General features: G+C 32.5%; 3 protein-coding genes across 4 annotated transcripts; 2 read left to right on the plus strand and 1 right to left on the minus strand.

Moving 5' to 3' along the window:
- The first annotated feature begins 212 nt into the window (after positions 1–212).
- On the plus strand, positions 213–2,644 carry Mms4 (Methyl methanesulfonate sensitivity 4). The gene is made up of 3 exons (XM_083034239.1): positions 213–1,611; positions 1,728–1,781; positions 2,084–2,644. Exons 1-3 carry the CDS (start codon positions 400–402, stop codon positions 2,201–2,203), a joined length of 1,386 nt encoding a protein of 461 aa, XP_082890365.1. The 5' UTR covers positions 213–399; the 3' UTR covers positions 2,204–2,644.
- Positions 2,645–2,861: 217 nt separating this feature from the next.
- On the minus strand, positions 2,862–9,972 carry Rcd1 (Reduction in Cnn dots 1). Of its 2 annotated transcripts, XM_083034219.1 has the most exons (8): positions 9,738–9,972; positions 9,364–9,656; positions 8,685–9,258; positions 8,320–8,601; positions 7,571–8,254; positions 7,019–7,367; positions 6,737–6,925; positions 2,863–4,299 (listed from the first exon to the last, which is right to left on the minus strand). In XM_083034219.1, the coding sequence occupies exons 2-8, from the start codon at positions 9,615–9,617 to the stop codon at positions 3,251–3,253; spliced, it is 3,381 nt and encodes a 1,126-aa protein (XP_082890345.1). In that variant the 5' UTR covers positions 9,618–9,656; positions 9,738–9,972; the 3' UTR covers positions 2,863–3,250. The 2 variants fall into 2 exon arrangements, with proteins under 2 accessions (XP_082890353.1, XP_082890345.1); XM_083034227.1 differs by lacking the exon at positions 9,738–9,972 and having other exon boundaries at positions 2,862–4,299; positions 9,364–9,624.
- An 86-nt stretch (positions 9,973–10,058) lies between these two features.
- On the plus strand, positions 10,059–12,036 carry LOC145934048 (phospholipid phosphatase 5). Its single transcript, XM_083034250.1, has 6 exons — positions 10,059–10,302; positions 10,714–10,819; positions 10,908–11,055; positions 11,209–11,337; positions 11,502–11,672; positions 11,737–12,036. Exons 1-6 carry the CDS (start codon positions 10,220–10,222, stop codon positions 11,901–11,903), a joined length of 804 nt encoding a protein of 267 aa, XP_082890376.1. The 5' UTR covers positions 10,059–10,219; the 3' UTR covers positions 11,904–12,036.
- The last annotated feature ends 52 nt before the right edge of the window (positions 12,037–12,088 follow it).

The following is a 12,088-nucleotide window of genomic DNA, read 5'->3' on the forward strand; positions in this document are numbered from 1 at the left end:
AGATGAATCGTCATATAATTTTATCTTTTATCTATATATATTTAAAATAAAATCATCTTTACCTTATCTAAGATGAATTTACATATTTTTATCTCATCTTTATCTAGCTAATTTTAAAATCATCTAAGCACAACACTGGACAAATCTCACACGAGTGCAGAAGCAACACGAACATACTTTCAATACGTGAAGGAAAGTTGGGTTAGATTAGGTTAGGTTGAGAAACATGTGGTACGGTTGACATCTGATGCACATGTCAAATGTTGATGGTTATCGGATTGAAAACATATATTGTAATTTGAAGAAGTTTGTTTGCAAATGGTCAAGCCAAGTCCATTTCGATCCGACTTTTGAGTAATTAAGATCCCAAGTCGCACGCGCACACAGGGAAGAAATAGAATGTCGAATGTGATTGTGCTGAGTGATTCGGACGAACCCGCGTCGCCCATTATTGACAAATGCAATAAGAATGAATTTGAAATTATCCAACAACATCGTCATAATGATACAAGTGACTTGGACTTGCCGGAGGTACCGTTCTGTCGCGATATTTTAGGAAACCCGGCCTCGCAAAGTAAAGACGAGGATCTTGCCAATCTGAATGCTGACAGTGGCTATAAACATTCAAGATTATCGCACACCATGTCCGACTCTCACGATTCGGATGATAATCATCGGGTTGAAAAGACTTGGCGAAAAGCGACTGCATCTAAGAAAGACAAAATGACGTTAAAGGAGGAACGATTGAAACGTCAGCAGGCACAGGCGAGAGAGAGGGCGTTAAAGGCGATCGAGAAAAAGAAATCTAAAGACATAAAGCCCGGGGAATGTTTGAAATTCATGCAAGTTAATCTTGATCGAAATATCGATGCTTTTCGTACAGAAATTCAGAGCGTACTGCAGGGTGCTGATATTAAAGTTAACGTAACTACAGAGTTAATTCCGAACAGTATTACATGGCAGAGGAACATCGAAGATAACTACGCCGGCGAAGATAATCAAGTGCACGTAAACAAAAGTATACAGATGGAAGAATACATTATCGTGATTTGGAGCACGTACGAAGCAGTAAAACATGTGGCGGAAGGTACTTTCTGCGCTTCTGTTTCACATCATAAATCCCTGATATCGAATTACAACATGACTCTTGTTATCTTCGGCATGGAAGAGTATTTCGCGCATCGGAAGAAACAGAAAACCGATCAGAGTTCTAAAAGTAAAGGAACGAGATGTAACAGCAAAGGTAATCAGCATTTTGAAACGTTCCCGATTATATCGAGGCAGCAGCTGGAGATGTGCATGACTGAAGTTCAAATAGTAGCCAAATGTAGTAGCAAATTAATCGAGAATGCACAAGATCTAGGTTTAATGGTGTATCAATATACAAAGTCTATTTCGGAAATACCATATAAATTGCAGAAGAAAGAAAGTCAGGAAGATAAATTCGACTGGTATGTTATGGGGGATAATAAGAACACTGTGCGCGTGGACAGAGATGGAAATGGATTGAAGAGATTGTGGCAGCAGCAGTTATGCCAATTTAACTTAAGTAGCTTGGAAACATCAGAAGCTATATGTGCGGTTTATCCTAGTCCAGTGCAATTAATCAAGGTATCATTCAATCTTATAATTATTATATCTCATTTTCGTATATACTGGAAAAAGAAAGTTTGTTCCCATTAGTAAATATATAAATTAAATACAATATTCTTATTCTTTTGTTCTAGGCTTACAGAAATTGTACACCCGATGAAGGCATGAATTTATTGAAAGACATACCGGTAAGTCTTATCTTGTTCTCCTCTCTGTATTAGCAAATTAATATATAAAATAATAAAATTATATTAGATATATATTTGAATTTTCTTTCTCTCTATAATATATAATCTACAATGTCTATTTGTTTTTTATCTTTAGTTATCATTATACATATAAATGTAAATTTAATTATATTTTGTACATGATAAAATTCACGTGAAATTTATTCATATAAGCCATAATGCGTTAATAAAGAGATAGTATAATTATATTATTCATAATTTAATAACATAATAAATATGCAAAAGTTTCGTTTTCTCTATAGATTAGAAGAGCGGTGGGACCTCTCACAGCTGTACGTAAAATCGGGCCCGAGTTAAGCAAAAAAGTGTACGTGATGTTTACGTCGCAAAACGGGGATGCTCTATTAGGGACTGAGATATAGGTAATTGCAATTTTTTATAGAAATTTTATTTATATGTAATTCATCATAAATGTTATTTTATATAATCCTTTATATGTTAAATACGAGTACTAAATTGTATAATCTTAGAAAGTGTTCAGATCTACAGCTCTGAGACGTCTTTTTTGCTCTTTTGATATCGAAATAATTTCAATGTTTTAATGATAGATTTTTCAAAAATCAGATTTTTTATTTTTAGAGTTGCAATATTATGTAATATTTAAGATAATAAGTAGATATACATTTTTATGTAGTTTTTAAAATTTTTCTCAAAGACATGTATGAAAAGAAACGGCTATGTAAGAGAAGTATTAAATAAAAGAAATTGCCACATTCTAGGGATATACAATTTACGAAATAGCAGTTTTCCTATTATTTAACATCGCTTATTTTTCATCTTTTGAATTCTTTGACTAATTTGGAGTAGCGTAAACATATATATATGTATATATATATATATATATATATATACACATATATGTAGAATTTTGTAATACTATTAGGCATTTATATATATATATATATTTGAATTAATAAATATAATATTTTAAGTTTTTGAATCTATATATACGCACACATATTTCTTATACATATGTAATACATAAAACCTTAAAATAGATTGTATTATAATCTCATTGTAACAACAAAGTACGCGTATTAATTATCACTATTAAAGCTTAAAAACCAGTGTGTGACTTATATAATAATGAATAATATATTAAATACTATAGTATTACTATATTATAAATATTAGTCTACAAAGTTTTAAGATTACATTAATTAAAAAAATATTTTTTTTAATTAATATAGTCCTAAAACTTTATACAGATGCATTGTTGTATATTAAGAATATATTAACGTATTATACATTTTTTGTTGTTGTATTTTCAAAGGGATTAATATCGACCTATTAAAATAATATAAACGCTTTTTAGAGGAGGCGTCTTTTTCAGACTTTTCTCGCATATTGCACAACATATCATCAAGATCTTATATATATATATGTCACATATAAAACAATTATATACTTTATGGTTGCATTTCGCTGGCATTGTCGAGAATAGACTGTTCCGAGTTCAGCTTCGTTTCGTTCAAAATCTTGCAATTGTCATTGTCAAGAGTTGCAGGTGACGTAGTGTCGATTGTGGGCACGTATTTACGTTCGATGATATTGGTCTTAATAGCATCCTCGATCTCAAGTACGTTATCTGTTAAAGTATCATCACAATTTATCGATGCTTTAGAAGATTGCGCTTGCACATATCTATGCTCGTCTTTCTCAAAGGTCAGGATTTTAGGTGCATTCATATTTTCCGTAATTTTTGTCGTCGCAATCATCTGTTGTTCGCCTCTCTCATTCTGCTGAGCAGGTTGCAAACTTCTCTTCGCCAGAATGATCTTGGTATATTTTACAGTGGGTTGTACCAGACGATTTTCTATCGGTATTCTGTTTTTCGCTGAGATGCCACTATTCTGGGATCGCGTCTGCAGTATCAACTGATTTAAATTTTGCATATTGGAACATATAACAGGTTTATTTGGCGTTTGCTTGTCTTGCTTATTGCTAATTAGAACCACTTTGGTGGTGCTGCTTAATTTGGGTCTTTCCTGAGGCTCCTTAGCCGGCGTTACTATCGGTATCTTGTCGATGCTGCTTAAATTGTCATCGTCCTTGGCAAATATTATTGGTATATCCAATATATTTCCCAGATCGTCATTTATATCGTTTGTAACGATATTCTTCTTTTGAATACTTTGGACGACTTTCCCTTTTTGAAGTCTCTGTAAATTGTTGGCGTTGACCGTGATCTTCGGCATCGTCTTCATCGACTTGTGAGACAGCTTCAGCTTGTTGGATAGGGGCAAAACGTTTCCAGAGTTTTGGCTGTTAAATGGGACTATCACTGACGAGGGTGCGTTTCTGTTTGAAAGAGAATTCTCGACAATGACTATGTTACTGCACGACGTATTATGAGAATTGTCAGTACTATTGGCTGCGGCTCCTTGTCGTGGTAAATGTGTCGACTTGGATATTTCCACTAAGTGAGAGTCACTGCTTATTCCCATCTCTTCCATCGCTACAAAATATAGACGTATGTATTTGCCTCAGATCTCAAAAAGATGTAAAATTATATACATTTTATATTAACATGTAACAATATTCTGAAGATATTTCCAACACTATATGCTACGCAACATTCCACACATCCAACATATTGAATATATGACTGTAAAACGCTCTCTTTTATGTTTTTAATATTTAATCTTATAAATATCTTTTACAATTTTATAATATTTTTAGCTTAATTTTGTGTATTTAATGTTGTATATTGAAATTATATATTATTTTAATAATCTTAAATTAATACCAAATATTAATGCTAATAGGGCAGTAGGGGACAGATAGAAATTTAAACTAAGAGGATTTCTATCTTACTCGAAACGAAAGGTTCTAGCAAGGAGTGTTAGGCAATTTTTTTTACAAAATACATTTGGGGCAAGGCCTTATTACTATGAGTGTTTGTCGTTGTCCAAAACCTGATGTAAGTAAAGGCATTAATTAAACATCCCAAAACCAATTGTTTGTGTTCATTGTCACATTATCTAAATTGATTAATCGTTTATATTTTTTTCATTTTATTGGACGGGATTATAAGGTTGGAAATTAAACAAATTCGAATTATATATATGTCACAAAAAAATATTTATTGAGTACAAAATAAAAAGCAACCTGATTTGTATCTACAATATTCTTTTTGAATACGTACTTAAAGATCCATGATGATGCTTATCGCTCATCCACAAGTGTTAATAGCATTTATAAGACTTAATATCTTGTGCATATATGTCTAAATATATTAACTATTTACATTCACGTTACCGATTAAGAGATAGATTGAAAATCCCCTTAGTTTCATACATGTATTTGAAATTTTGTGTCTAAAGATAATTGAAAGTAATAGAAGCACATGGTCTCGTTAAACACTTTTAATTACTTAAGCTAGAAAATTAAAGAAAATATATGTACAATAAGGAAGAAAGAAAGCTCTTACCAAGTAAAATAAGTCTAATATCAAATTAATATTAAGCAGCTTTAGGAAAAAGGATCTCATTTTGGCTTTACAGGGAAAAATCATAATAAATGTGAATTGAGTGAACAAATGTTTATAAATAAATAGTATGTATTATAAATTTGGAATCTACTGTTATGTGATATATTTCTCTTATCAACAAAAGAATTCATTTTTTTTAATATACGCAATTAGCATAGTAATATTATATTCGGTATTATTCTATTTTAATAAAAAAAAGTAACAACACTATAATCATACATATGTATGATTCCTGCAATAATTTAAAGTATATACATGCATATATATGTGCTATATAGCTTTTAATCCCTTTCCTCCTACGTGTATTAAAATCTAAAGTCTATAAAATTCATCATAAAAATACTATTTAAATAATAGTAAGTTGTAATATGTATTATTAATATATATGAATATATATATGTATATATATATATATATATATATATATATATATACATATATGAAGACTGATTACATTTAATCACGCAATATTTTAGAAATTGTAATAAAATTATTATAACTTCTAATACTTTTTTTTTCATGTGCTTTGTTTTAAATTTTATAGTTTATATATCAAATAATTAAAAAGATTACAAGAAACTGAGAGAATTTTTAGTCTATTCTCTTTGATACAGTTTATTATGTATCAGAAATACACGTAGTATCGCGCAATTTCGAAAATTAGATAGTATCATTTTATGTACAAATGTAAAAGTTTGGTATAAAAATATGTGTTATCTGTGTATATACGAAACTTTGTTGAAAGACCAAGAAAGGAGAGAAAATTATAAAAAAATTTAATCGTTTTAACTGTATACGATATTCATTATATGCATATGCTGCATTAAATAAGTATCATAAAAAAACGTAGATCTACTTATTTGTATTAAAGTAATTGAAAAACATAAATAGAAATAAATTTTCAAAATTAACAGCTATAAATGTAGCAAATATATGTTATTCTCTCATTAAGTATATAGTATTCAATTTGCTAAATACTGTTTGTTGTAAAGTTGTTAAGCTCAAATCTTGTGCTTATGAAGTTTCCCTTCAATTTGCACTTTTGTTCTAATGATACTCTAACGATGGACAGAATAAAATTGTCGTTTTGTCTTTCGCTCATTTTTTTCTACTCTAATATGGTCGCGTGATCACAAACAAATTGTGTGACAAATACACGAATAGTGAAAAAGCAGCGTTGAAGGAGAACATCATTTTATGAGAAAATATAATATCAAATTCTATATGAATATTATTCGATTGTATAAGAATAAAAATCCTAACAATAGATCCACAAAACAGAAATTGTAACATCAAATCACTTAATTGGCGGTAGATACGTAAATTTTATATAAGCTATATATTCTTTATTGCTATGTTTCAGATGAATTATTTAATAATTGATTAGATAATAGTAATCTACCTTTTGAGGGGATCGTTGTGGATGATGTTACGCTATTCGCCGATGAATTGGTGGTCGTTAGTAAGATACTGGAAGCCGACGTCACTCGGGCGGAAGATGCACCACTCGTAAGCGCGATAGAGCTCTTTCCACTTTGCAAAAGGTTTGACAATGTGCCAGTTGTCGCACAGGCTGGTTTACTACTTCCCGCTATTTAATCGAGAAGGAAAAATAATATTTTTAGTTACGTCTTTATACACATATACTGATAAATTTATAAACGAATTGTAACATGCATCTTACCTGCAGTAGCTGTATTAACTCTAATTTGATTTCCTGTAGTAAAAACGTTCACTAATTTTGCGTCTCCACTCTTATCGGCTACATTGACTTGTCTGTAATTATTCGACATCATATTCGAATAAGACTTGTTGGTGGACATTATTGTTTTCAGCTTCGGAACATTCTGCAGCTGTACATTTGAAATAATCTTCGGTACTTTGACGGTCGTGGTTTTGGACGTGTTAGACGTTTTGGTAGGGGTGGTCGTGGATTGATTTGTAGTGGGTGCTAAACGTATCGGTCCTATCGGCGCTAGACTCGCTAATGTACCTATATTGAGCGTTATACCGTCTTCCGTATTAATATTTGTCTGTAATAAATAATGTATAATTAATTATTAAGAGTATTGTGATATTCAAAAAGTATATGCCAATACATTTATAAATATTTCAAATAATGCTTCGTTTTCTCTTAAAAAATTCAAGTGAGAATATTTGAGCTAGCACGTACCATCAAGTATTGATAAATGATAAATATCTTATAAATTAAATGTACAATTTATATAATAATTACCAGTGCAGGAGGCTTAGAAGTCTTCGGTTCTGCGAGTTGATTTTTCTGATTGCTCGTAGGTCGCTTCCGTTTCAGAGTAGATGTATGATTCGTGTGTTGTCCACTCGTCTGTACAAGATTAGATTGAGTGCTGAACGTAGCAGTTTTGGAAGGTGAATTTGTCGTCGCGTTCGTCGCAACTGACGGCACGGAGGATACCGGCGTATTCGGCCGGGATTTTTTCACGGTCGGTGAATTAGGTTCGCTTTCCACGGAACTGCTGGTCGAGTTTCTTCGTTTGTGAGACTCCTTTTTGTTCTTGTTCTCGCAAGTAGTCGGCATCGTGGATCGCAATGGTAACGGATTCGGTTGCAACAGAATGCTACCGATAAAATCGCCAATTTCATCCAGTATGCATCTATCCACCATACTCTGTGTGATACCCTCCAGGATTTTCTTGGATGTGGATATTCTGAGATAATCGTCAGCTGTGCCTACGACCACTAAACTTGTTTCTACCAGCATCTTCTCCCGGAGATCTTCCAAATCGTCCGGTCTAACGAGAGTGGCATTTTGTCCGATGATAAACATAATTGGACAGCGAATGTCCATTAACATGTCATCGGGCGTACCGCGCTTTCCTTCGACGGTCGCGAAAGGAAATCCGATGCAAACAACAGCATTTACATGTTCCATCTGCGCAATCTACACCATGGAGTAAGTAAAAATTAATAATGAGAAGGAAATAATATAAGAAAAGATAAACTTACCTGACAAGCAAGTGCCGCACCAGTATTGAAACCTACGAGTATGATCGATCTACCAGGACAGTCGCTTCTAACGTCTTGTATCTTGGCTCTCGTAGCCTGAACCAATTGATCTATGCATACCATCATGGTCATTCTGTTGGCTGCCAATCCCATTTGAGTATGAACGGTAGCAACTGTGCCTAACAATCCTAACTGTGTGATCCACTTATGTTGACGAGAAGAAACGGTCGACGTGATACTGGAGGGTACTACTATCAAAATCGGATTTCCAGGCAGTTTTTTCTGTAATCAATTATGTTTTTCACATACTTGATATAATACAATAACAACATAATATGCATTAGTGATTAAATTATCATATTTACGACTCGACTTCCGTTCAAACTCGGGGCGACCGGATCCCAAGATCGTTTCAAAAGCGATCCGAGTGTTTCCCATGTAATGGAACCTCCCTTAGCATTAATATTCGGTTGTACCGCAATCATTTTATCGATTAGCTGAGGAATTTTTTGTCTCAGAGTTTGTAAAATATCGAGATAGATTGCCAAGTATTCTTGAGGGAGATGCTCGAATAATAAATTATGCAGCCATTGAGCCAATCGCCAATCCCAATTAGTCGACGCTAACATTTCTCGAAATCGTCTTGCTGAGATATCCACGGACGTTCTTCGAAATATCGATTCCATTGAGCTCTTAGCCTTGGCCAATCTCGCGAGTCTCTCCGAACTCAATATCCGAGTCACTTTGCTGAATACACGATTCTGAACCGAAGACCATAAAGTTTTATCTATATTCTCTTCCCAATCCTCCTCCTTCTCAGGTCGTGCAAAACTCGCTAAACGTTGAAATTCGTCCATGAGATGTCGAGTTTTAGTTAAATCAGAGAGTGGCATCGACAGTTCGCTGCCAATATCTTCCACGTCGATATCTTCATCCTTTCTATATTTATCGTTGATATAAAAAAAAATTATATATAGAACAATTGTTATCTTTCATATATTACATTACTTTAAAGATTAATCTAGATATTACTGATAGTCTTACTTTGTTGCATTGCTTTTTGAGAAGAACAACTTCTTTACAGGCTTGACGTAAATGTTTTCTGGTTTCCAGTTCCAGGGTCGGGCATAACAATGATCTTTGAATATTACATCAGCGTCCATCTCGTAATTTCCAGCGAGTTGATGTAAATAAACCATTACTCTATTTGAATTGTCATCTAACGTGTCAGCGGTCGGACTTGGTAGGCCAGAACTTCCCATAGAGGTAGATGGTGTCGCAGATACAGATGTTAACATTATGTTGCTCTAGTTCACCAAAACTAAATTCGTCAGTATCTACAATAAATATATACAATTGATACTTCCAATCTCTTCTAAACTAATCTCTTATTGTATAAGATTATATTGTACAACAACCTCTTATATATATATTGGCAGAACAGGATTCTCTGAATATTGCATAATATTATATACTGTGTGCTAAAGTGATCAGCTGACTGGTATAAACTTATTTCCACCACACCAGATAATTACATTACTAAAGTGTGTGCTGTTGCAAATTATATTTACACTCTTCTACAAATTAAATTTAATGTTCAATGTGACATATAAAGTATAGGTTAGTTTGATAAAAGGAAAGAAGACCAAGTAATAATCGAGACTTATCGACTACTATCGATGACGTTCGATACTATCGATAATTTGCCTACATATGTAGTATCGACGTTTCAAATACCGGGTGTCCTAAATCCGACTGCACTTTCGCGTCGATCATTCGCGTCGACGCGAGCCGCGTTATTACACGATGAATTGTTCAAGTTTAACGTTATGACTTATATATATCCTTTGTTTTACAGCGAAACCGACACGATCTTAGTTTAAATGTATAATATACTGAGATGACTAAATTACGCGGACTTAAGCTTTCGGCGGGATTTTGGTTCGACGTTGTGCTACGTGTCTTTCTGGCAGTGCTATTCGTGTAAGTTGACATTTAATGGATGTACATATAAACAATCAATGTGTTACGAAATTAGCACTCTGTGACGTGTCATTAAACTTTAGTATTTATATGAGAGATTAATTAATATTAATTGACGAGAATATCTCTGTGTGCAATTTTGTGCATATTATATATATTCATATATTATTCTTATTTCACACAGAAACTTATATTTTTAGAGTTATATTAATATATTTTTCTTAATATAACACATAATATGTCATTTAATTAATATAATTATGGATAAAGTATATTTTTCTGAAAAATAAAGATTTGATGTACATGTTTTATATCTTTTTAATAGAGTTGATATAAGCATTAAATGTCTTTTTCTTATCATTATGGTGGACTATTAATCAAGTGGAATATTTTGAATTTCATGACTTTTAGGGAGCTGGAAAAAGCAGAACCATTTACGAGAAAAATTCATGAAAACGAATTGTGGTTATATAGAAACCCAAGAACAGACTCTTTCGTTCCAACCACAGTATTATGGGTATATATGCATATATATATTTATAGAAAAGATATCATATATTGCAGATAATACATATATTAGATAAAATACTTTGCTTCTTTTTCAGCCTCTTGTATTTATGATGCCGATTATTGTTATTTGTTTCTTTTTCATAATACACAAAGATAAAGTTGATCTTCAACAGTCAGTATTGTCTGTAACATTAGCCCTAGGATTTAACGGTCTTATTACAGATATTTTAAAACTTATAGTAGGTATGTTATATTATCAAAATGTTAGATTATAAAATGTTTGAGAGAGAGAGAGAGCGCATTGAATAAATTTATATTAAATTAACAAATATATAATAATACATTTATAACATAAATTTGTCAAATAATTTATACTTAATTCTTTGCTACTTTTAGGTCGTCCAAGACCAGATTTCTTCTGGCGGTGTTTTCCAGATGGACAAATAAATCCGACATTTAAGTGCACTGGAGATCCGATTGTTATTAGAGATGGAAAGAAGTCATTCCCAAGTGGACATTCCTCATGTATGTTAATGTTGCGTCAGCACATTTCCAAATACAACATTTCTCTTTTCTGGACAAATTTTTTCCTAACTTTAATTGTGTGAACGTATCAGTTGATTAAAATAATACAATAAGATAATATACATTTCTAACTAGGATGTTTATATGAATAATTTATCTTCTAGTTGCGTTCGCTAGTTTTGGTTTCATCTCCTTATATCTAGCCGGAAAGCTACATACATTTAGTCTGGCAGGAAAAGGACAATCGTGGAGATTGTGCACGTTCTTTCTGCCGCTTTGCATCGCTCTTACTATTGCATTAAGCAGAACATGTGATTATCATCATCATTGGCAAGGTACACAACTTTATTGTCGAAATAATTTGATCCTATCTTTTTATTAATTTATAACTTCTTTTAGACGTAGCGGCAGGATCAGTAATAGGTTATTGTTTAACATATATTTGCTACAGACATTATTATCCTCCATTAGATTCGCCATACTGTAATAAGCCATACACTGCACTTACGTTACAAAATCAATCGGACATCAAATCTAACAAGAACGAACAGATTAAGTGGATATAAAAGTGGAGGCTATTTCCTATATACGCGTAAAGTATTTTAATCATATTTGACATTTTTTGGTTAAAACCTTTGAAACCTGTATCAACATAAAAGAGAATATATCTCGATATAAGATCCTTGAATATATTAAAATGTGTACATGTTATACATCTGTTTGTTTTAGTTGTATCATCTATGTTGTGTTT

The sequence above is a fragment of the Prenolepis imparis genome, unplaced genomic scaffold, assembly GCF_030444845.1.
Source record: "Prenolepis imparis isolate NDT839.2.m4 unplaced genomic scaffold, iyPreImpa1.0 SCAF_1, whole genome shotgun sequence".
NCBI classification, from domain to species: Eukaryota; Metazoa; Arthropoda; class Insecta; order Hymenoptera; family Formicidae; genus Prenolepis; species Prenolepis imparis.